Source organism: Panthera uncia (assembly GCF_023721935.1).
Source record: "Panthera uncia isolate 11264 chromosome B3 unlocalized genomic scaffold, Puncia_PCG_1.0 HiC_scaffold_1, whole genome shotgun sequence".
Taxonomy (NCBI): domain Eukaryota; kingdom Metazoa; phylum Chordata; class Mammalia; order Carnivora; family Felidae; genus Panthera; species Panthera uncia.
Genome location: NW_026057582.1, coordinates 112,376,005 through 112,401,290, shown reverse-complemented (window position 1 = coordinate 112,401,290; position 25,286 = coordinate 112,376,005). Strand labels below are relative to the sequence as shown.

Below are 25,286 nucleotides of genomic sequence, written 5' to 3'. Positions count from 1 at the left end.
GGTGTGGTGAACACTCTCCTCCCTGCCCTGTGAACTGCCCGAGAGCAAGACTGATGCTCAGCCCCGGCACAGGCCCGGCATTCAGTTGGAACTCAATATGTGAGTAAGACAGTAGGTGGCTGGAAGAGTGAGTGACTGTGGGAGAAAGTGAGGGGTGGGGGGGATGGCGAGGCTGCAGGAGGAGGGGAGGCAGAGGAAGGAGACCCCGAGGAGGGGTTAGTGGGCTAGAGCTGCCCACCCCATCCTGCCAGGACCCCTCTCTCAGGGATGTGGGCCCCTTCCCACACTGTGGGCTTGGCCTTGGGATAAACCCACGGGGTTTCCACACTGGGCTGGATGCCCTCTTGGTCAAGCTGTGGTCCTGGAAGGTGGTGGCTGCCATTTCCACATTCTGCTAGGGGAAGGAAGAAGCCCGAGGATGTCCCCTGAGCCCAACTTTGCTTTGGCCAGTCCAGCCGGCAGGCCACATACAGAACCACAGAGTAGAAAAACCTTGTTTTATTCAGCCCGGGGCCTGGGCAATCTTGCTCTGTGGTAAGGCCAAAATACAAAAAATAAAAACCAACCATCGACAAAATAACGTTGTAGAGAAGAGTTAAGTACAAAATTGGGCCTGGCATCCGGAATCCCTGTGGTTTCGGTCTGCGTTTGCTCCCTGAGGCCGGCAGGGAGGGATGCCTGTGGCTTCCAGCTGCCCCTGCCTGTGGGTGGGGGCTGGGCCCCTCGGGGCCAGGTCTGTCCTGGCAGGAGGCTTCCTGGGGAGCCGGGCCGGCTTTGGGAAGTGGGGACATTGGCCGTGTGTCCATCCTCTCCGAGATCAGGATCTAAGGAAAGAAAGAGAACAGTGGTAGGCTGCAGGGCAGGACCCCTCACTCGACTGTCAGCAAGCCCACCTCTGCCTCCCAAGCTGAGGGCTCCCCTTCCACAGCCCAGATCCCTGGGACGGGAGGCCCCAGCTTCAAGAAGAGGGGTTTCATGGACTCACCGACCCACGCAGGCTGCGGTCTCTGCACCACCCCCTCCCATGCCCCGAGTTCCACAGTGTTTTCTAGGCCATTAGTAGAGCTGCTACTGTCTGGAAACACTTTTTTTTTTTTTTTTCTAACTCAGTACTTTTCAAAAAAGCCTCCTTCTTCCTTTTCAGAAACATGAGCGAAACCCACAGGCGTCAGTCCCATGGCCTTTCTGGGAACACTGCGTCCGGCTTCCTGTGCGCTGGCCCGGCCGCCCGCCTGCGGTCAGGGTAGCAGAGACGCTCTAATAAGACCTGAGCCTTTCCAAGCACTTATGTAAAGGGCTTGGAAAGAAGGGCCTCAGCCTTCCCTGGCCCGCAGGCCCCAGGGGAGCTGGAGGGGTGCATGGGGCTGCTTCTCTGTCTGCCCTGCTGAGGGGCCTAGCTCATGGCATCACCGGAAAATGGGATGCTTTTCAATCCACCTTTCCCAGCAGCAGGCAGGACAAGAGAGGGATGCAGGCTCCCTGCTTCCCTGCGTATCCCTCGACCCCCTTTTTTCTTATGTGCCCCTTCCTTCCTTCCTTCCTTCCTTCCTTCCCTCCTTCCTTCCTTCCTTCCTTCCTTCTTTCCTCTTTCTCCTTCCCCAGAATTGCTTCCCAGAGGCCCTCTACCACTGAGATGGCCCCTGAACTGGGAATGGCTGAATAAGAGAGGCCCTGAGGAGGAAGGAGGTCAGAAACCCAGGCCTATGAGAGAGCCAAGTTGCCAGGGATGGGGCAGGAGTCTGTTGTTTTAGACAGACTCTGTGACCTTGACAATTTTGATCAAATTCAATTTATGAGGAATCTGATCTCTGTATTCAACTAGAGGCTGCTGTTCTCATTTTTAGCATACGTGGTGTAGTGGGGGTGGGGGTGGGGGTGGTGTGTGTGAACAGTTAGTTTAATGGTAGCAGCCAAGGGTAAAAGGGCTGTATCTAAATGGGCCCTGACTCTGATCACACACTGAGCCTTAATCCTGGTCACACACTGAGCCCTGACCCTGGTCACACACTGAGCCCTAATCCTGGTCACACACTGAGCCCTAATCCTGGTCACACACTGAGCCCTGCCCCTGGTCACACACTGAGCCCTGCCCCTGGTCACACACTGAGCCTTGAGCCCGGTCACAGGCTAAACTTCCTACCTGTCAATCATTGATAAGCATATGCTGACTCTCTGGGCCTTGGAATCTCTGCCATTTGTCACCCAGCTGATGGCCTAAAGCAACTCCTGGGCTTTTTGTTTGTTTGTTTTTAAATGGAAAAGAGTTGCTGTGGTCTGATCATTTTAAATTCACATGGGTGGGGTGGGGTTTCTTTGTGAGTTTGTAAGCAGAGGGTCCCTCTGCAAAGTGGCAACTGAGGACCCCCGCCAAAGGCTTGGGCCAGAGTGCATCAGCTTCCCCTACCACTGGGCCCAGGCGTGGATGAAAGCTCATTCCAGCCAGTATCAGTTCTAACGCGGGGCTGTTTAACTCAATCCACTTGATAAGGCCACTAACGATTCACTGAGCACCGTTATGAAGGATTCTCCAACCCGCAGACATCGGGCCTTTCAATCTTTCGGTCTCACAAGCCTACAGGGGAAGGGCCTATTTTGTAGTTGCGAAAAGTAGTTCGGAGAGGTGAGGCGAACTGCCCAATGGTCACAGAGCGAGGAAGCCTCAGAGGCAGGACTGCAGACTTCCACCCAATTATGCTGCCTCCTGCTGGTTCCCACCTGGAGCCACACAATCTGGCCCCAGATCAGCACGCCAGGGCCCGGCTTCCACCTCGAGCACTCAGCCTGGGGCTGGCATGGACGAGGCTCCTCCTGCTTAGCCTGTGGGCTGGGCCCAGGCGCAGCTGGGTTTGGCTAGGAAGGTGACCCAAAGCACAGGTATCTTGTGTATTTCATGCAGCCCTGCCTGCCGCTCTCCCTCCCCCCCTTCCCCCCCCCCCCCCACCTCAAGGGTAGAAAAGGGGCTGGGGAGGGGAGGGTGGTGGGTGTGCACTTACTGGACAATCTTGCAGTTTGTCGTAGAAACATAGCGACCTGTATAGTGAATGTTGCATCTCACCACATTGTTGGTGAAGTCAGACTCCAAAACAATATACTTCGGGTTCACGTGAACCTGAAGAAGAAGGGGAGCAGAGGGCAAAGGGACCTGGTCAGAGGGCTGCATTTCACCTGGTCATTAGGGAAGGCCCCGGAGACGCAGACAGACAGACGTGGAGGAGACAGATGACAGAAGGATATAGGACGATGGAGGAAGACCCCTCAAGACCAAGAGGTACGGAGACAGAGCCACACTGGTGGAGAGACATGGAAAGAGAGAGAGGAAAGAAGAGACAGCTCGTGGTCAAAGAAAACATCGCCAGATCACCCTTGTAGGAATGTGGGAAGCTTCCCCGGAGCCAGAGCCTGGGCCAGGTGGGCCCTCCATTGGGCACTCAGGGTCAGAGAGGTTGAGTCACTGCCCCAGGGAACACAGCAGTGAATGGGGGGCAGGGGCTGGGCAGGGATACCAAGGCTGGTCTCCTGAGTCTGAGGCTGGCACCCTGTTACCACCCATGCCTGTCTACATGACCGATGGAAGGGTTGCCTCTGCCAGGTGGCATCTCCCGCCCCGGAGCTGGAGAACCTGACGCTCAGTGAGATGATGGCCCACCCGTGCCTTTTGTCTGAAGAACCACTGGGACACAGGAAGCCTTCTAAACGTCAGATTAACTGGGGAGGGGGCGCTTCACTGGGGTAGGCTACACCCAGGCTTATATTTGCAGAACATGGAAGAACATGTTACTTTTAAATCCTTTACACTTCCCAAGGGCAGGAATTGTGCATTACTTATGCGGTTCCAGTCCCTAGTGCCTGGAACTCAGAGGGGCCTTTGTACACGTCTGGTGAGTGGATGAACCAAGGGAAGGAGAAGCACCCTGGCCCCTGGGTGAGTTGAGCAGAGGGGTCTCTGAGCCTGCTGGGAGGTGCTTGGGACCGGACTGTAACCAGTGGCTTCCGGGTTGCTGTGTTCTGAATGCAGCTTTCCCGACAGGCTGTGTTCATGCAGGTTAGAGCACCTCCCAAGCCCATCCTCACTGCTCACAGCTCTGTCTTTGCTGCTCTGGGGTGTGGAGCTGCGGGTCCAGGGGCCCTGGTGGAATGGTTCCCCACCTTTGCTTTGCACCTTCACAGAGGAGGCTGACCTTTGACTTCCCCAGGTGAGACTGTGATGCCCCGGCCCCAGCACAGCCTGCATGGATGTACCACATGGGGCTGTGTGTCCATAACATGCTTTTCTACCCACTCTCACCCCACCCCCAGGGAAGTGGCTCTGGAGTAGCATTCATTGCAGGAGGGGTTCAGGCCAGAAGGGACTCTTGGTCACAGGAGCCCTGGGCTTTGCAGGGGTCACTGTGAGGAGTGGAGGGTCTCTTCAGAGAATGGCAGGGTCCCCTTCCAGATGGCACAAAGCCTGCCCTGTCTGCAGACAGGGGGGTGCACCGCACTTCAAATCCTCTGTCGCTTAGGGAAGACAGTGTCACTGCCTCCTGTAGCATCACCGCACCTGGGCCGAAGGTGCCTTGGTGTCTCTATGGAAAGAGAGGCTCTGTCGGCCTGAGGCTAAGAGCCTCCAGGGGGAAGAGGAGACCCCCACTCCAGGTTGATGTCCAGGATGCCACCTCAGCAGCTGGGGGAGGAGGGGGTGCCCCAGTGGCTAAAGCATATCCCAGAGGCAGGGGCACTGAGCACAAGCAATAGTAGGGGGAGTGGCCCAGACCAGGAGGCCCACCTTGAGGACATAGTTCCCGGGCTGCACATCAGTTATGTCAATCCACTGGCAGTCGATGTCCGCGTTGTAAGTGTCATAGCAGCCGGGGCTCAGGCCCTGGGAAGAGGGGACAGGATCAAGGCTGGGGTGCCACCCTGTGCCTTTCCAGCAGTCTGGCCCCACCTTCCTCTGGCCCGGGGTAGCTGTTTAGAGTGGGTGTGTCCCTTTTTTTTTTAAATTTTTTTAAAGTTTATTTCTTTATTTTTGAGAGAGAGGGAGAGAGGGAAAGAGAGAGTCCCAGAGCCGGGTGCGGGGCTCAAACCCAAGAACCGTGAGATCATGACATGAGCTGAAATCAAGAGTCAGACGCTCGACCGACCTAAACACCCAGGTGCCCCAGGGTGTGTCCCTTCTGAAGCCAGTGGGTGGATAGACCAGAGAGACAACAGGGAGGTATAATAGCCAGGCGGAAGGGACTGAAGGAGGGGGATGGCTGGAGAGATGGATGGAGGACTGGATGAAGAGACAGAGGGGCAGGACAGATAGACACTCGGTGGATGTTTGGACAGACTGATAGAAAGGTGGATTTGGGTGGACGACCAGGCAATGGAACACCACGCCATCTACATTTCACTGCAATGTTCCTTTCTCTCCTTGGGCAGCACACCTGGGAGGCAATGCAGGGAGGGGCCCAGGCAGGGGAGGGGGGTGGGCGGCCCCCACAGGGCCCTGTGGTGGCCTGATGACCCGTGAGAAGACCCTTGCTCTGACGGAGCTGAGTGGAGCCTTGGCGCTGACCCGTCTTCAGCCTGGCCCAGCTGGACATCGCTCTCTGCTCCCTGGTCCCCCCTGGCCCCACTCCCCTGGGCAGGCTTCACCCCCATGCTCCCGTGTCCCCACCGCGGTGCCCTCGCCTGGCCGGACCTGCGTGTGAGAGGTGCATGCGTAGCGCTTGAGGTTGCCGAAGTCACAGGTGCTGTCCTCCAGGCAGAAGCTGGCCTTGTGGCCCTCGGCTACCTTCTTGCCTGTGGCTGCATCCAGCAGGTCGTAGTGGCTGAACTCATCCATGCTGTGGTAATGTCTGGGGGCAGGGGACAAGAGGAGGGAAAGAAGGGGGCCTAGTCACCCCTGGGCTTCCTGTGACACCGCCTCCTGACCAGTCCGGGCTCCTGGGGCTCCTTGGTTCCCCGTGTCCCTCAGGGCAGGGTCTCTGGGGCTCCCCACCTGGCCAGGTCCCCTGGGAGGGCACCCCCTCAGGATTCCTCGCGTCCTTCTTGGGCTCCTACCTGTACCAGCCTCCCTCGGGCAATTCCCCGTACTCTAGACATTTCTGTCCCCTAAGACGGATCCTCCTAGGTCCCCCTCCTGCAGTCTAGCTTTTGCTAAGGAACTCTTGCCCCAGTGGTGGATCCATGGCAGCAAATGTCTCCCGGGAGCGCCTGCCCCTCCCTGAGCACATACGCGGTGGGGGGAGAGGAGGGGCCCCACCCGGGCCCTCCCACCAGCACCTGCCCCTCCCCGGGCACCTATGGGGGAGAAGAGGGCCCCACTCACTGGTGACAGCTGTGCCACTCCCAGGCGTGCCGCGGCCGGTGCGGGAGGAAGTCCGCGGCGCCCTGGTTCTTCACTCGCTGGGGGAAGCGGAGTAGCACCCGCACGTCGTAGTCAGTGGCCTCGGGAGTGTAGGCTGTGCTGCAGGGACAGGGTGGGGGACCGAGGTGGGGCTGGGTGCCGTGTCACCAACGCCCAGAGCCAGCTGACCTGTCCCTGACCGTCCTCACAACTGACTCCCTGTACTGAGGCTGGGGCTCAGGTCTCTCCCCGTCTCTCCTGACCACACGGGCTTGGCTGTACCCTCCTTTGCGGCTTCCACCCTGTGGCCGGCAGCTGCCAGCGGAGTCTTTCTAAAGCAGCGTCTGGTCTGGCGATGACAATCTCATCTGCAGGTGACTCTCGGTGGGGGACAGCCTCTGGGGGTGGGGGGACCTATCGATATCTCTGGAGGGCTTTTTAAGAATGGGCCCATCCAGGAGATTCTGATAAGTGGTCCCTCCTCTGGATGGGGCCCCGGTTGTTGACCAAAGTACGGCATGTCTCAGGTGCAGAACTAAGACACAGGCTCGGGCTCTTCCATGTCAGAGTCTCTTCACTTTCCCGTTCCTGTCTGCCCTGCTGCTCCCCCACACATCCTGGGTTCCAGCTTCAGACACTGTTTCTCAAAAACACACTTCACTCATGCTAATCTATACTTTTGCCCGTGCTGTTCGTCGGACCCAGAACTCACCCAGCCTCCTAAGCGCGACACAGGCTCCCTCCTCCAGGAAGTCTGCCTTGATTGCCCCACGAAGAAGACCCTTGATGGCCTGTGATCACAGCTCTAACAGCACTGCCTATGGCACAGCCTGATGCCACATGCTCCTCTGAGCTAGGTGGGTGTGACTAGGTCCTTTCCCTGACGGTGTGGCTTCTGGAACAACGATCTGCCCTTTTCTGTTTGGGGAGCATAGGTCTGAGGCAGACTGCCTGCTCACAATTTGCTTGCTGACCCCCAATTCCCAGCTGACATGGGCTTTGTGAAAAGAGAAAGGGAGGGGGAGGAGAGGCGTGAGGGACAGCAGCGAGGGGAGGGAGGCAGACAGAGACACACACGTGCAGAAGGGCTGACTGGAGCTCCCCCCCTTCGTCAGAGTACTGCTGATAATCGTCCAGGCCGGCCTCAGGGGCACTCCCCTGGCACTCATTAAGGTCTGGGCCCTAAAGCCAGAGGCAGGAGGTGGCCAATTGTGGGGATCAGCTCTCTCTGAGAGGATGTCTGCACAACAGGCGGTGCAGGCTCCTGTCTGCCAGGACGTAAGGCCCTTGGCCTTGTCTGGGGGAGGCTTGGAATCTGTCTGTGTCTGGGTTGGAACAAAACATCCTCCTTCCCTCTGTTCAGTTAAATCCTGCCCTTCTGTTCAGCCCAGCACACCGTGGGAACCCATCAGGGTCTAGGTTCTAGGCCCGGCTTGGCCACAGACTCGCGGTGAGACTTGGAGCATGTCCCCTCCCTGGTCTGGGCCCTGCCTGCAGCCCACGCCGCCCGTGATCCCGGGGAGCCCCACCATCCCAGGCCTCAGTTCTGCTGGCTCTTCTAGCTTTGTGCCCCGCGCCCAGCTTCCTCTGCCGCCTCGGCCCTTGCTGGCCTTTCCTCCTCTGACCATTTTCTCCTCCTCTGACCGTGAGCCACTCATGCCAGCTCTCCTCCCACTCTCTGTGACTGGGTCCTGTCATCGGGACGGCTGAGGGGCCGCTCTCCAGTGGCCCAGGACAGGGGGCCGGGCTGCCTCTTCCCCAGCCCATCTGGGAGCTCGGGTCTGGGCCCACAGGGTGCTTCATGAAGATGGGATGATAATTTAGCTTTGACTCAAACTCCTCAAAACTCAGCTTCAGTGGACTGCCTTGCAGGCTGTCAGGTGCTCACTGCTGGAGGGACTGGTGACAGCAGGAACACGATCATTATGCTCCCTTCCCAGGGACAACTGAGGGGAGACCAGACCTGACTGGGCAGGCCAGCTGAATGGTACAGTGGACCTCCTTATCCGCAGTCTCGTTTTCCGTGCTTTTGGTCACCCACGATCAAGGGCCAGACATTCTGGACCTAGGAAGCGGTGGGTGAAGTTACAATCTGGTGTAAGCATCTTATCCCGTGACAGACAGAGAAGGCCTTGTGGTCAGCTACTGAGTGGCAGTGCACTAGCAAGTCCGTAAGTGGGAAAATGTGGAAATTCCAAAGGGCTTCCCAGATACTGAAAAGTGAAAGTAAATAAAGACTCCAAGGGGAGGGGGGGAAGGCAGCAAGTAATTAAGAAAAATAGATGTTCTCAACATAGAGAGATGTCAACAAACGAGGCAGGACAATGTAATCTCTAACAGATTCTTTTAGCACAGGGAGATGTCCCCAAAGCATATGTATTTGAACAGAATATTCGCCGTTAATAAATTCAGAAGCAAGGGCTGCAGGAGGCAGAGTCGCCCAGGAATAACGGAGAGTTGGCTGTGCTCACCTTCCGGTTCTTGCAACCTGGTCTCCTTTCCCGGTCTCTCTACTGCCACGCATAACTGGGGCCCCTTTGTCACCCGCGCCCACTGCCCCTGCTGGAGAGCCACATCTGTCCTCCTTGGAGAGGGCTCTGTACTCCTGCCCTCTATCCTGAAGGCTCGTTCCCCCATTGGACTTCCCTGGGTCCTTGCGGGAGCACCTTCTCGTGAGGCAGCTCAGACTGGAAAAGTTTTAGTTCCTCTCTTTGCTCCCCAGTCGCGTGGGGCGACTTCATACTTTCAGGGCTGGAGTGAAGATTAAATGCCCCAGTAAAGTTCCTTGTATAGTGACCTATACAGAAATGCTCACTTGTTCCCTTCTCTTCCTGACTCCCTGCGGGCAGGCAAGGCTCACAGATGAAGAGGTCAGGGTCCTGAGAGGCTCAGAGGCTTGGCCAGGGTCATTCAGACTGTAGGCAGCCTGGCTGGCATGAGCACAGGCTCAGGGTGAGCCCCAGAGCCTGTCCGGACATTCCATGCTTCGTCGTCACCTCCTTACCTGGCCAGACACTTCTCCTCCGCAGCACAGCGCAGAGAGTACAGGTGGGCTCTCTGGACATAAGTGGATGCTTGCACGTAGTTGGGGTCCGGGACCAAGTCAGGGAGACCTGGGGATGGAGTGGGGTAGATGGAGGTGGGGGAAAGAGTTGGCATCGAGGGGTGTCAGGCTGGCCACGGCTAAAGCCCAGAGACCTCCCCAGCCCCAAGCACCCTTTGCTGTTCTCCTTCCTCTACACAGGCTGTCGCCTCCTCCAGGAAGCCTCCCAACCTGAGCCAGGGGTGTGACTGGAACTGTTTCCCCTGGGCTCAGGTGTGGGCCAGAGAGGTGGGGGACCTCCATGCTGTGGGAGCCTCTGAGTGCCCCCTGGAAGAGCTGGGATGTGAGCGAGGTCTGGGAGGCAGGATAAGGTTTGGTGAGCCAGAGAAGAGGAAAGGGTATTCTTGGCAGGGAGACCAGCACGAACAAGGGCCTGGAGGCAGGACTAAGTTGAAGCAAGCAATTTCCGGACACTGCCTCCCTGTCCTTGTTCCCCAGGCCTCCGGACCCCAGCCCCCGTCTGCAGACAGCTTTCTTCTTGAACCACCAGGAGAGCCCTGGGTTCTGGCCCCACGTGGGTCCCAGAGAGCTCATGGGCAGGGCCAGGTAAGTGCTGGTTGGCACAAGTGGGGTGGACAGGAAGGGAAGGGCTAGTGGGAAAACATATCCCCAGAGCAGGCTGCTGACAGGGCAGGATTCTCGGACTGGGCGCCCAGCCCGACCTTCTTCAGGATTCCTTTCTTCCTGCCATCGGCCCCCAGACCTGACCGCACCCTCCCCTGTCTGCAGCTTCTGGCCTGCAACCTGAGGGGCCCAGCTTCCTCCCCTACAGGACCCAGGGAAGTCGAGTGTCTGCTCAGCTCCTGTGATCACTTGTACCCTGGGACATGCTACAGCCAGGGATCTGTCCACCCTGCACCTCCCCCACCTCTGTGCACAACTTGGTCCCAGGGAGCGTAATTAGGAATTAGCAGAAACCAAACTCAGGTGTCTAGACCGTCTCCGCACTGGAATAAAGAAGGAAAGATCTGATCTGGTGCCGGGCGTGCAGGAGTGGTGGGGGCAGGGCGGGGTAGGAGGTGGGCAGGGGGCACTCCAGAGCCTTCAGCTCCATCCCAGCTTGGCCACTGACTTCAGGTTTGCGAGCCGGGGGCTCTTTGTCCCCTCACCCTCAGGCTTCGGGGATTCTGGCAGATAAGCAATGACATGAGCCTACAGGTTGCTTAGTTTCTTTCAAGCTCTCTGCTCTTGGGGGACAAGTAAGGTACGGGGACTTGAGTCACACAGACCGGATTCTGGCCCCTCTTCTTGCTGCCAAAACCCTTGTCAGGTTCCAGGTCCCGAAGGTGAGACAGACCCTCACACACACACATCCCTTGGGCTCCAGACCCCAGCCCCGCTCACCCTGGGTCTGGGCCTCATGCGGGAGCCTGGTCCAGGCAGCCAGCGTGATCTCACCTACTCGGAATGGAAAGGAAGCTTGGAGCACAAGGGTGGGTGAGGATGAGGTGGCTCCTGGCTAAGGGGGGCCGTCTTGGCCAGCCTCGGTCCCATTACTCAAGCTCCAGGAATGCCTGCAGTCATTTCCCAGGGGATCCTAGGGCCCTCAAAGCGAGGGTCCACCTCGGTGCCAAGGTGGTTCTCGCACTCTGGTCCCCGGAAGCCTCTGGTGGGGTGGGGGGGGCGGGGGAGGTGAGGAAGACGGGAATGGTCCCTCTCCCCATCATCAAAGTGCCTTTCCCATAGCAACATGTGGGGGTGGGTTAGCTGGGCCTGAAGCCTCACGAGATCCAGTATTTGGCACCAGACGGCCTGCCTCCCCCACCCCAGGCCCGGTTTCAATAAACAATGCACAGATGGCTCCTCAAAGCTTTTCTGGCCCGACCCTTCCTCTCTAGGCCACTCCATGGAGTGGCTGTGCAGTCCAGGGAAGTTAGAAAAGCCAGCTATGGAAGAGGCCAGAAGTACTCAGGGCCAGCGAGGGCTGGTGCCACTCCTGGCCTGTGACTGAGCCCCGACCCTGCTCCTATACTGAGCCCTAATTTTGGCCACACGCTGAGGTCTGACACCTATCAACAACTCGGAACCTCAAGATTATGGACTAAAAACTCTGTACTTAAAACCATTTTTAGGGAATTGCTTTGACATCATTAATCCTTGTTGGTTATAACTGAGTGGGTGGAGGTGTTTTTTGTTGTTGTTTTTTTTTTTTTTGTAAATTCCAAAGCCATGGGGGGAGGGGCACCTGTAGCATCTACATGTGGGGATTCGGGAGGAAGACTAAGGACAGACAGCTCAGAACTGCTGGTCACAATCTGAGCCCTGGCCCTGGCCACAGGTGACCATCTTCCTCTTACTGTTGAGGAATCGCAGATTCACACGGGTGCCTTCTGCTCCAAGAAGTCTCCCTTGACTGCCAGTGACATTCCAGGCTCACATACTTCTCCTGTCTCCCCGCTGGATCTGTATTGATCTATAATTAGATTTCATCGTATTTACCTGTGTCTACTTCCCTCCAGATCCTGCACTGGGTACCACTCACCCCCTAAGCAGGCAACCCACCATGCTTTGGGGCTGACTAACTGCCCCGTCCCATTGGCCTCTGTCAGGCAAGTTTCTTTAGTGATTAGTGGCTTAATACTTCATATTTTACCCTGTTCCTTGCAAGGCACCAGGGCACATGGAGGTGCTGGAGGGAACCAAGGCTCAGAGAGGGCAATGAATTTGCCCACGGTTGCACAGTGAGTTGCAGCAGCCCTGGGAGGAGCTCCCCACCCCCTCCTAGGACTCTACTTATCACTCTTTTTATACAAATGAACTTTTTTGAAGTATAATCTATACATAGTCAAATGCAGATTTAAGATACACAGTTTTGATAAGTTTTGACAAATGGTATACACAGCGTGACTACCACGACCATCAAGCTAATTATTGTTTCCATCATCCCTGAAAGTTCTGTCCTGCCTTTCCCAGTAAGTTCTTTCCTCCCCCAACCACCCCAAGTAGCCATTGATCTGCTTTTCAATCACCTTAGACAGTTATGCCTTTTCTAGAACTTAAACGGAATCACTCCTATTATTTTATCTTCTTTGTTCTGTATCTCTGATCATCACAGGGGTCCTGTGACTCCCTTAACTGGCTTCCCCTGGCCATACTCCACCTCTGTCACGCTGGGGGAAGCTGCTGGAAAAGAACGTAGCCTTGGGAGTTCAGGCTGGGTTCCCCTATGCCTTTCAGAGGAGGGGATCCCCTGGGAACCCCAGGCCCTTCCCTCAGCTGGCATGCTTCTCTAGGAAGGAACAATGCTTCCTTCTCCGCCTGCTCTCCCAGGAGGCATTCCATCAGCAGTGGGACCTGCAGGCTTGAGATCTCAGCCCCCAAGGGCCGGGACTTGGGGGGCAGCCCATGTGTTGTCACAAGGGGGTGAGGGAAGGCTTGAGCGGGGGCTCGCGGATGCAGGAATAGGGGACTGGTCTCCCGTTTCTGGCTTATGGGGTACAACCAGGCCCTCCAGGCAGGGTGGCCAATGTGGAGTGAAAGACAGTTATAACTGGACCATGTGCTTATCCCCCATCCCCAAAAGTGTGCATTTTAAAAGGAAGTCTCTAGAGAGAGGGTAAGGCTTACTTGGAAGGCAGGAGAACCCTCAAGTCGTGGAGATACAATTTTGAGGAGGGCCTGGAACCTTTTATCCAGAATATATGGAATCATGCAGCCCTTGGACCTAGCACTGGAGATTCTATAGAGTGGGTTCCAGTGGGAACTTCTCCCAGACACCCCCATTTCTTTAAATGCAGAGACTGAATTCAGCATAATTCTCATTTCGGAGCAAACAAACCATTATCACTGGTCTACACAAGGCTCCCCCTTTTGGAATAACATTTTTTTAGTGTTTATTTATTTTTGAGAGAGAGAGAGAGAGACAGAGCACAAGTGGGGGAGGAGTAGAGACGGAGACACAATCCGAAGCAGGCTCCAGGCTCAGAGCTGTCAGCACAGGGCCCCAGGTGGGGCTCAAACTCATAAGCTGTGAGATCATGACCTGAGTTGAAGTTGGATGCTTAACTGACTGAGCCACTCAGGTGCCCCAGAATAACATTTTTTTTTAACCTTCATCATCACCCCTGACCTTCAGATATGTCCCTGAACATCTGTGTCTCTGTATAAAATCTGCACCGTGTTGGGGGTGGGTATGTATCCTTAAAGTACATAAATGATATTGTTTCACAGTCTTATCCTGTTTCTTGATTTTTCAGTCAATTTTTAAACTTTTAAGATCTACCTAGCTCATTATTTGTCATTGCTAAATAGGACTCCACAGTGTGTACCCTCCGTGGCCAATATGGCCAGTCTTCTGGGTTGGACACCCAAGATGGGGCCAACCATGGCAAGTGTGGCTCTACGGTCTGCCCAGGCTACCCAAGGAGTCCCTGGTCACCAACAGCATCCTGCCTTCCGCTCCCAGGAGGCAGACAGGAGCTTGGCCTCTTACCCCATTCTGTCACAGACTTTCTGCGTGACCCGAGGCAGGACTGGGTCCTCTCCAGGCCTCACTGCCTCCATTTATCCAGCTCTGATCATTCTCTATCCTACTCAAGGCCTTTTGGAGCTCTGGGCCAGTCCTGGGCACCCTTCCCCAGAAGCAATGTGCTGACTGTGGGGGTTGGGCACATAGGGATTCAGGCTGCCCCAGGGTCTGGGCCAGGGTTAGAGGAACACTGAGTCAGAGGGCAGTAAAGGCCCTTGGGGTAGCTGAAGCCAGGCTGCTGCTCCGCTGGGGAGGGGCTGGGCATAGGTGAATCAGGTCCCAAGGCCATGCTGCAGGCAGCCTTGGAGGGGACCCTGTCAGACCCTCCAGGGCAGGGAAAACACAGAACCGAGGATAAGGCTCTTCTGCATTCCTGCTCCGTCCCTGGAGCTTCCTCTGAGTGGGCATCCAGGGCCCCTTCACAAGGTGCTCTGGACAGTCGGCCATGCTCCCCACCCCAAGCTGGCCTACATGCCAGCCTGGGGGAAGCTGAGGCCTGTCTCCCTCTTCCCTGGCAGGACTTGGCTGGGACCTTCTCTGGAAAGACATCAGAAGGCAAGTTTGCCGTCCCATCCAATTCCCCATTGTACAGTCCCTTCCCTTTCCTTAGGCTCAGTTTCCCCATCTGGACTATGGACACACTAGCCTAACCTGCCCATGAGCAGTTTGATGGCTCCCAAAACACTTGGAGATTAAAAGACTTTTCAGGAGCTCTTTGGTCTATTCCCCAGCCTCGGGCAAGAGCCCAAGACCTCTCACAACCTCTACAGAGGATACTTCAGCAGCCAGGAAATTCTCCCACTGTCTGACCTAAATCCTTCCTGCTTCATGAGAAATCTGTTCCCTCCTGCTCAGCGGTTCCTGGAGGCTGCCCAGTGCAGAGGGCCTGTGGTTACATTCCTGTCCCTTGCCCACACCTCACCTGTTTCCCTCTTGGCTTGCCCCTTTCTGTGGGTTCCATAAACCTCAGCTCCTTTGAACTCTTTCCTCCCCAGGCCTCCTGCTCACAAGAAGCAGATGAAGGAAAGTGGAATGCAAAATAGCCCTAATCTCTTGAGCCTGGGGCTGGAGGATAAACAATGTCCAGCAGGAACCGGTCAGTGGGTTGTGAAATATGTGTGCAGCAGGATGTTTTGGCACAGCAGCCAGACTCCAGAGGAGCCCTTAGGTAGGGAAAGCAGCAAGCTCACACAGAGATGAGCTGACAGGCCCTCCGGGGTGGAGGCGGGCAGCTCCCAGCCCTGTGAAATCATCATCTGATAATCAGGACATTAAATTGTCAGGGTTGGGCCGGTGGTGCCACCCCTGTGTGGCGAGCAGGTCGGCGAGGTGGCTGTGGGGTTCGCCACATCCTACCATGAAGGGGCGATCCCGGCCCGGGAGAAGGAGCCATGAGAGTCATAAAGCCAGGCCCAGAGCCTGCAGTGGGTCCCCACTGCCTACAGAATCAAGCGCAAGACTTCTCAGGGTGGCAGCTGAGGCCTTTTGTGGTCTGGCCTTCACCCGGCCTTTCAGATCTCATAGCCCACAGGGTCAGGAGGCAACTCGCTAGCAAACCTGACCTCTTTTGCCCCTGGCCTCTGACACCACGGTGTCTCGTCTTGGAATTCCGGGCTTATACACGCACCCAGAGCCCTGCAGGGGCACACAGTCCTCAGGCCCCAAAGCCTACCTTGTCAGTCCTGACCGCCGCTCTGCCAGCTCACGTCTGCTGCCCCCCACTCGACTGGGAGAGACAGTCCTCACTCCTCCCTGACGCAGGGCCCAACTCCGAGGAGGGGATCTGGGGCTGTGCGTTCAGATGAGTGACAATGGGAACAGGCTGGGGCCGAGCTGGCAGGAGGCAGACATTCACCTTTGGGGAGGTCAGCCGCCCTTCCCTCTGCTGCCTCCCTGCACGCCTCACCCCTTCACACTCTGCTCCGTGTGAACACAGCCTCCGCCCCTGCTGCCCTCCCTTCCCCTGCAGGCAGCGGGGTGCCCCCTGCCCCTACCTCCAGAAGTCTTTGTGGGTGCTTCTGTCCCCTGGGTCCCTCCCTGCCCCTCAGACCCTTCACAGGGACTTGAACTTTCATCGTTCTTACGAAACCTGCTCAGCCACCGCCTTCGCATCTCAGCGTATGGCAGCTGCGACCTAGCTGTGCAGGCTACACGCCTTTGTGTTACGCCTGGCCCCTGTCTTTCTCTTATACCCCACATCCGGCCCATCAGGAAACCCCATCAGCTCCCTCTCCAAAAGAGATCCTGAATCTGACTACCCCCCACCCCCGTCGTTCCCGCCCTGCCTGCCGCTGTCACCTCCGCCTCGATCTCTGTACCAGCCTCCTGTCAGCCTCTTGCCGGCCTCCCCACTGCCCATCCCCGCCTAGTGGTCAGAGACCTTGTTTAAATGTCACTGCTCAGGGGCGCCTGGGTGGCGCAGTCGGTTAAGCGTCCGACTTCAGCCAGGTCACGATCTCGCGGTCCGTGAGTTCGAGCCCTGCGTCAGGCTCTGGGCTGATGGCTTGGAGCCTGGAGCCTGTTTCCGATTCTGTGTCTCCCTCTCTCTCTGCCCCTCCCCCGTTCATGCTCTGTCTCTCTCTGTCCCAAAAATAAATTAAAAACGTTGAAAAAAAAATTAAAAAAAAAAAATAAATGTCACTGCTCAGCTCAAAGCCTGCGGTAGCTCTCCAATGGATAGAGAGTAAAAGCCCAAGTCCTCACAGTGTCTTCCAGGGTCCTGTTACCTCTCTGACCTGCCTCCTATCACGCCCCTAACTCCTGGGCTACTCTGCTGTGAGCAAACCGGGAACACACTTGAACCCCCCTACCCCCACCCCAGGAATTCCTGCCTCAGGGCCTTTGTACTGGCTGTTTCTTCTACTGGAATGCCCTTCCTGATTGCTGCGTGTTTCATTCATTCGCCTCCTTCAAGTCTCTGCTCCAATGTCACCTTCCTGAGGCCGACCTTAACCAGCAACCTGCTCATCCCCCCTCCCCCTCCAGATCTTATCAGTGCTCACCACATTCTATTATTTACCTATTTATTATGTTTATGCATGAAAATATAATGTCCACAAAGGCAACGGTTTTGTCTCTTTCATTTCACTAATGAAGACCCAGCTCTAGACCGTGCCCAGCATGCAGTAAGACAACCCATAAATATTTCTTGAATGGATGAGTTTCCTCGTGAGAAACCTGCCACCCAGCTGTGGGTCCGGGGGTTGGTGCACGGCAGGTGGGGGCTGGAGACACGGGTGAGCTAGTGGTGGGCTTGGGCCCCTGCACCCCGTAGCCTGGTTTCTGGCTGCTGGGCCGAGATCTCAGAGGGGACAGGGCTGGGTCTGACGCACCCCTGACTTCTCTGTACCCAGCTCGGGGCCTGGCACCTGTGTGCCCTGGCGAGCACATGCCTCAGTACCTGCAGGGTCTGGCGGCATCTGCCTGCACGAGCAGACTTCATTACCAAGCAAAGGCTGGGACTGACTCCAAAAGTCCTTTCTTTTGACAAAGGATCAGCTTTGGGGTTGGAAAACTCATGGTTCCAGTTGGTCTACAAGCAGGAGGAAGGGTGGGTTGTCTCCTGAGGCTCTGATGGCAAAGGCTTCCCCACCCGAGTCCCTTCCTGCTCTGGCGTTCCGACACCTCATTTCTAGGTGGCACTAAAATGCCCAGTTCCGGAGTGCCCGTCAGCAAGGGGGAGAGGACCCGGACCCAACCCTAGCCCTGTGATCCCGAATCCGTACAAAAAGGCCCTCTGGGTCCGGCTGCCTGCGGCGAGGAGGCTGTTAGGTCAGAGCAGGGGAGGCGACAAGACCCAGCCTTTCCTTCCGGCCTCTGAGCCGACTGCCGCTCCGCAGGAATGCCCGGCGCAGGAATTGGAAGCAGGTGTGGGCTGCCTGGGCGGCCCACCCGCCTCCTCCCTCCCTTCCTCTCCTGCCATTCTGACACTGCCCTGGGGAGTTTCCCATGTGTTCCCGGCTTGGACACGAGTGGGGTGGACTCAGGCCGGGGCTGCTGGCAGGGGCGGGGGGGCCCCTTCAGAGATGAGAGGACACCGAGATGGGGGCTCCCCGGGGTTAGGGGAGAAGGAGGAGGGGGGACAAGAGGCCAGAACTCCCAGGTCGAGTGTGGCCGCAGCCTGGTGCCCGTAAGGCTCTGATGACGCCCCACCCTGCTCGAAGGCTGTGTGGGGCCTGCGAACTTGAGGCAGAAGTCCAAATTTTGGCTTTCCAGGAGGTGTAGACCTGGGAGAAACAATGGACAAGGAGCCATACCCTTCCCAGAGAGTCGGCTGGGGTCCTTGGATGAGGGACTGTGAACTTCTCTAGCCTAGTCCTGGTCTGCACCATGGCGGTGATAATACTCTACCTCACAGGGTTGCTGGGGGGTATTAAATGAAAAATAAAAAAAAAAAAAAAAAGAAAAAAAATGCTTAGCATAGTGTCTGGGGCATAGTCAGCGCTCAAGAAATATCAGCGGCTGTTATTATTATTTAGAATAGGAACTGTCTCTTTTTGCAGGGATGGAGGGTTTGAGAGCAGGGGAGAAAGGATGTGGCCTTACGACTGGATGATAACAGAGGAGACAGGAAGTCTGCCTGAGCCGAGGCTGCCTGGGACACAACTTGTTTGTTCCGACACTAGTGACCTTCAACTGCCAAACAGGGAGCAGGAAGAGGACCCAGGCCCCTCTGTTGCCACAGCTCGCCTGAGCCTTCACAACAGCTTCCTCGGCCTGAAGGCTCCATTTCTTCCTGAAGGAGCACCCGAAGCAAGCTCAGGGAAGGAAGAAGGGAGGCTGAGCTGTGGTCACCAGCGATGTGACCTTGGACGAGTCACTTAACCTCTGAGGGCCTCAGTTTACTCATCGACAAAATGGGGATGAATGATACCCAGGGTTGTCCTGAGGATTCAGTGCCTCTAATCCTGAAGCTCCAGGAAGAGTATAAGACACTTAGTAAGCGATGACAGAAGTGCTTGTGAAATAAATGCCCTGAAACCTGCAGTGAGAATTGCAAGGCTTTGTGGACACCACGCCGAGAAGGGACTCTTTGCGTCCAGGGCCTTGCAGATCCACTGTCCCATCTCACCCTGTCACCACAGTGCCTGGAACACAGCAGACAGTCAAATCTCTGTTGAAGCACCAAATGAATGAGTGGATAAATGAGGAGTGCGGGATAAGCAAGAATACCTAACATTTTAAAAAACTACGTATGGCCGTTAAGAACCCAGGATGGGACCGCCATCCTGGTTTCACTACTAAGAGGTCGTGTGATAATCAGCAAATGAGCCTGTCACCTTATCTATGAGATGGGGCAAAGAGCAGTAGCTGGCTGGTGGGGCTGCTGCGGGAATGAAGAAGGGTGATGTGCAAAGTGCCCACAAACGCTAGTGCCATTCTCTGTCCCCGGGTTGCAGTTGGAGGAACTGAGGCCCAGAGAGCTGGTGGAGGAGGCCCAGGCTCTCTCCCTGCCCCCCACCCCCCGCTCGTAGGTGGAGTGTGGGTCCTCCTGGGGTCATCTCCGTGCAAGGCAGAGATGACGGGCTCGGTTTGAATTCTGGCTCAGCGGCACAGCTGTGAGACCTCCCTAGGCCTCAGTTTTCTCATCTGTGCCAGAGGAGCATAACCTCTACCTTTCCAGGAGGCTGTGAGAATGAATGAAATCGCACATTTAAGCCACCCAGCTCAGCGGGTACCCTTCAGCAAATGGCTGGGTTGTTATTATCTTCCCTGCCTTGGGGCCTGAACTCTGGACACTTTCTGGGGAGAGGTCTGCTTCTGTCCTTCCCTGCATTTACTCCAAGCCCTGTGGAAGTAGGGAGGTGACCTGGAGATGGGGAGGTGGCCTGGAGGGCGTGGGGGGGGGGTAGGGGCTGGGCCAGGCATTGGGGCTGCTCTCAGGGACTAAGGGGCCCCGTCTGGCTTCCTGAGTGCAGGACGCTAGATGGAGAGGGGTGTACCCTAGGAACATCCCTGGGTGTGCAGGGAGGTGAAATATCCAGGTTGAGGAGCAGCCCAGTTCCCATGGGACTGTGGGGGCGTGAGACAGGGAGGAGAAAAGGAAAGAGATGCCTCTGGTTCTAGAGCAATAGGCTGAGGCATTTAAGTTTTATCCTGAAGGCCTTCGGGAGTTATAAAACTCTCTCCAGCGGGAGAATAATACGGTCAACACTGCAAGGATTTATCCGCCCCACATGTAGAGGGACTGGCCGGGGACAGGCTGAGAGCAGCCCCAGCTTCCTCCTGGGCTCTGATTGGCCATGCAAGGACAGGGACGGAGGACGGCGCCAGGCAAGGCTGGCACAGCCATCAGCGATGCCCCGGGAGAATGGCCAGGGAGGCGGCTCCATGTTGCTTTCACAGGGCTGCCAGGGCCGGGGAATGAGGCCGGGGCTGGAAAGGGGAGCCCTGCGAGAAGAGTTGTGGTTTTCTGGGACCAGGAGTCAGCTTAGCCCAAAGACCACCAGCTCAGAAAAGCTGAGGCTATGGGGAGGCAGGAGCAGAGAAAAGGGGCTGGGAGAGGAGGGCCTGGCCATGGTGGAGGGAAAGGCAGGGGCCACAGCTGGGCCTGGGAATCCACCAGTCACCCTCCAGGTCTCTGCATGGATTTGCCGAGAGCCAGGCGAAGTATGTGACCCTCTCTGGGCCTCTGTTTCCTGGTTTTCTCTCCAGTTACAAGTTTCAGAGTCAGAGACAATGGTATTGCAGGAGGCCTGGGCAGCCCCAGCCCTGGGTGGGAGGGAAGAGGGTGAAGGCGCCAGAGGAATAAACCGGGCTCTGGACAGGCGCTTGGAAACTGCCCAAACATGGAGGGACGTGGGCGGTGCGCACATGTGTTTGGTGTTGTGAGGACACATCCACGCCCACACACACAGGCTGCCAGCACCCAGCCTCAGACCCCTGGGTGTGTGGCCAGAAGGAATGAGGTCAGTCCCGGAGAATCTGCCCTGGACTCCCACACCGGGCCTGGGGGTCTGATCTCAAGCACAAGGCTTGGCCTTCTCTTAACTGGGATTTTCCATGGTCTGGGCCTAGCAGGGTGGGGAGGGGGAACCAACGATCGGGGAGAAGGTACTGTTCCCTCTTTGGCTTCTTAGTGAGCCCCAAACTAGCCTGTACCCTCCCCCCCAACTCCCTCCCACCATCCCCTCCATGACTAGGGGAAGGAGCACCTGGAGGATGCTGATGGCCATCGCTTGCAGCAATGCATGGGTACCTCCTCCTCCGGGAAGTCCTCTCTGAGTCCCTAGCCCCTGACTGGGGAGGCCCCTTGTGTGGGCCCCCCTAGCTCATCCCTCTAATGCCTGCCCAACCATAGCACTGATGTGTCCCCTATGCTATGCCTCCCCCAGAGCACGGCCTGGATTGCATGCATATCAGCACACTGGGCACCTGGTAGTCTACCTTCAGGGGGAAATGTCTTTAACCCCAAATGAACTGCGGGGCTCAAGAGCAAGACCAGAGGCCCTGATAAGCGCCAAGCACCCCCAATCCAGACTTGGCCTTGCCCTGGCGGGTGGCCTCTGAACTTTAAGAACTGTCAGGCCAAAGAGGGGGCCCTAGAAAACACACCGGCTTGGAGCACAGATGGGAGCCCCAGGCCTGACTCTGCCAGCAGTGCTATGGCATCTGAGGTCTCAGTTTTCTCCCCTGCCCAGAAAGTGGGGCACTTCTGGCTGAGCCCCACTCTGAGGTTGTGTATTCTAAGAAGAGCCACCGTGAAAGCTTAGCTCCCTCTAGATGGGATGGCCTCTCCTCCAAGGAGCTCTAGGAGCAAATGAGGCACAACTATGAAGCACCTTGCTGCAGGATGGTCCTGGTGACGACCAGCTGTGTGTGAGGCCACGCTGGGCAGGAGGATGCTCGTCATCACAGAAGTCCCCCGCTGCCCCCAGCTCCTGTCCTGAGCCCCTGCAGGTTCTCGAAGTGGGATTCAGCACCCAACTTGAGTGCTATGCCAGGGATGTGAAGGAGTGGGTGCTACCAGTGTGGACCTTCCTCACCCCTAGCCTTGGGCTCCAGCTGCCCCTAGGGAGACAGAAACCTTACCTCCACCCCCAAGAGGCAGCCTCTCACCCAGGTCAGTGTGGCTGGAGACAAGACAGCAGTCCCAGTGCTGACAGAGCCAGAGTAGCAAAGGCTGGCAGAGGGGGGTGGGCGGTGTACCTGTGCCCCTGGGCCCTGCAGGGCTTAGCCCTCTCCTGGTGAGTCCCGCGCAGCGACCTCAGCACCGAGCAGAGAATCGGGGCACCGACTGCCGCCTCGAGGAGGCAGGCCAGGGTTGCGATGTGGACACACAGGGGACTGCACGGAAAACCTTGACCAAAGCTGACTTTGGACTGGCAGCTACAGAGGCAGAAAGGGGGAATTCTAGGACAGCAGAAGATGGGCCAACAGTCAGCTAACCTTGGCCAGACCACAAGTGGGCCCTCACCACAGTAGCCTGCCTGCTAAGAGCATGTGTGGAGTTGTCCATCTGAAGAAGGAAATCTGCCCCTTCGCTGTGTTCTCACGTACAGACGGCTTGGGCCTTCCCTAGACTAGGTCCTGTCTTCACGTCCCCTCTCCCCCCAAAAGATGCCAAAAGGGAGGCCTGTCAGCAGCTCCCTCCCAGGACTCTCCCCCACGCCCAGGACTAGAGTGAGCTGAGCGAAACGAGTGAGACACTGGCCTGGGCGCCAAAACATTCAGGAACCAAGATGAGTAGTATTTGAGGCAATACTTTTAAAAACCAAAGCTAGTGCCAAAAAATCTGTGATGAACAAAATATCAAAAGTTTAAATAAAGGCAGGATCAGTATTTCTGAGCTTTCAGTTTGCCTCAGGCTCCAATAGGGCTTGGCATGGCACCACTAACTCTTCTTAAAGGCTGGATATTTTGTTCATCACAGGTTTTTTAAATGTTTGCATTACTGTTGATCTAAAAATGCCATTAAAATATTACTTTTCTTGATTACTGAGTTTTTTGACATCCCCTTAAATTTTGCACCCAGGCCAATGCCTCACTACCTCTCTAGTCTGGCCCTGGCCCTGTCCCTCTGAAGGAACTCCTGTCATCTAGTCTGGACTCTTGCCTAGGGGAAGGGCTTCCTCCCTAACCTCCTGCTCAACCAGGCCAAGCTCACAGATGCGAGTGCCTGGGACCTTGCCACACCTCCAGGGGCATCCCCTAGGGCCCTGCTGACCCTGAAGGTTTCTGATGTTGATGCTCCCTGCTTCACCCTGTGTGGCTGGCCCGGGGGCATCTCCAAGGGTGCCCTGATTGAAATGAGGGAGGGCCAGGGAGAAGGGCTCCTTCCCTTTGTCCCCAGATGACCCAAACCAGGTCTGGAAGGTGCCTCCTCCCAAAGCTTGGCCTCCAGCCCCTACCCATCAAGCCAGGGTCAGAGCCCAGGCCTCCCTGGTCAAATGCTGCCCCTAACGATGAGAGGACCCGGGGAAGGTTGGGAGGTGAGACGCACGGTGGCTGTGGAATTCCTTTCTTAGCTCAGGGGAGGCCCATGGAACAGTTTCGCCGGCCATGACCGTGACCGATCGTGCCCCCGGAGGGTGGGCGGCGGGGCGCGGAACGGTACTCACCGCGGCCGTTCTGGTTGGGCCGGTACACGCTGCCCACGCTGAGGCGGCCCTGCTGCGCGCCGCCGCGCTCCCCACCGGGCGGGGGCGCGTCGGAGCTGCGCACCGGCAGGTAGGGCGGCTCCAGCACGCGGAACGGGGGCTGCGGCTCCACGGCCCGCGGCGGGACGTAGGCCTCGGGCGGCACGTTGGCGTAGGGCGGGTACCAGCCGAGGCGGGGGTCGGCGGCGTAGGCGCCGCCGCCGGCGGGCGGCGCGTCGGGGCCCGGGTCGGGGTAGGGCTGCTCGAAGCCGGCGGTGCCCTCGTGGTACAGGCTGTGCGAGTAGCGGCGATCCAGGCCGTCGGCGGGCGGCGGCGGCGGCGGCGGCGGCGCGTAGGGCCTCTCGGGGGCCGGGTAGAAGGCCTGCGGCGGGTACTCGGGCTGCTCCTCGCCTCCGCCGTACTCCTCGTAGCGCGCCCGCGGCTGGAAGGGGTAGATGACCCCCGCCGAGGCCACGGCCGCCGCCCCCGCGCCACCGCCGCCGCCGCCGCCGCGGTAGTACACGTAGCCCTGGTCGTAGGTCCGCGACGCGGGGTCGTAGGTCTCGTACTGGCTGACGAAGGGCGCCTGCGGGTAGGGGAACTGCTGAGGGAAGGAGGGCGGCTGGCGGTAGGTGGTGGCGAAGGCCGAGGCCGAGACCGAGGAGGCGGAGCCCCCGTGTCGTTGCTGGGAGACGGAGGTGCGGACCCGGGCCATGCCAGTGCTGTCCCCGACGGCCACCTCGCGCCAGTTGTCGGGCACCTGGCCGAAGCCGAACGGGTGCCGCGCCTGGCCGCGCACGGTGTCCGAGCCGACGCGCCCTGGCAGGGGCAGCGACGGGGCTTGCCGACGCCGGGGGCCTCCTTGGCTGCGCCGCTGCGGGGCCTGGGGTGCGCCGGCTAGCAGCACCCGGGAGCTACTGTCGGTGCGCTGGGGCCCGGCCGGCACGTACTCTGAGCCGGAGTTGAGCAGGCTGTACACCTGCCCGTTGTTCTCCCACTGAATCAGCTGCCGCCAGCGCCCCGGGTCCGAGCCCTGCCTCTGCCGCGCCTCCTGCCCGTGCACCAGGACGCAGAGGCAGGCGCCCCACACCAGGGCCCCCAGCTGCCAGCATGCTCGGGCTACAGCCATGGTGGCCCCTCTGCAGAGGCCTGGTGGACCGAGAGGCTCTCAGGAGTGTACTCCTGTACGTGCTTCTCTTCCCACGGCCTCGAGGACAGGACGGCTCCTTGCCTGCCCCAGCTCTAGCTTTGTCCATCCTGGCCTTGTCCCGAGCGGGACGGCTCCTCCGATGACAGCATTTCGAGGCCAAGGGGTCAGGGCAGGGCAGGGGCGGTGCCCAGGGCTGCACGAGGCTCTCTGCAGGGCACCGGACAGGCAGGACTGCCTGGGGGCCTTACATGGCCAGCCCGGTACTGGCTGGCCGCTGGGCTGGCGCTTTCCCACTCTGAATGAATAAGCAACAGGCTGGGAGCGTTGGGAGGTTTCAGGCAGCCTGGTCCGCCTGCTGGGGCCTCCTCCGCGGGGCCCTATGGCCCGCCGGCTTTTAGCTATGTTGCCTGTCCCACAGCTGCTGTGCTCCCTCAGTCCCTGGAGCTCCTAGCCAAGCCACAGACCTGCCTCTGAGGAAGGGATGGAGCAGGGAGTAGAAAGGAGCCTCTGGGGGTGTGTGTCTGTAAGTGGGGCCCTGGCAGGCGGAGCAAGGCTGGCGTGTCTCTACCACTATGGCCATTTCTCCCTGCTTTGGACCCAGCATCGCTGGTCTCTTTGGGCTTGAGCCCCTGACTCCTGTCCACTCCAGCCTCTCCCCAGGACCTCCAGAG

General features: G+C 57.8%; 1 protein-coding gene across 1 annotated transcript; it reads right to left on the bottom strand.

Moving 5' to 3' along the window:
• Window positions 1-483: 483 nt before the first annotated feature.
• LOXL1 (lysyl oxidase like 1) lies at window positions 484-24,918 on the bottom strand. The gene is made up of 7 exons (XM_049613849.1): window positions 23,448-24,918; window positions 9,321-9,429; window positions 6,299-6,436; window positions 5,669-5,825; window positions 4,766-4,861; window positions 2,994-3,109; window positions 484-824 (listed from the first exon to the last, which is right to left on the bottom strand). Exons 1-7 carry the CDS (start codon window positions 24,592-24,594, stop codon window positions 818-820), a joined length of 1,770 nt encoding a protein of 589 aa, XP_049469806.1. The 5' UTR covers window positions 24,595-24,918; the 3' UTR covers window positions 484-817.
• Window positions 24,919-25,286: the final 368 nt, after the last annotated feature.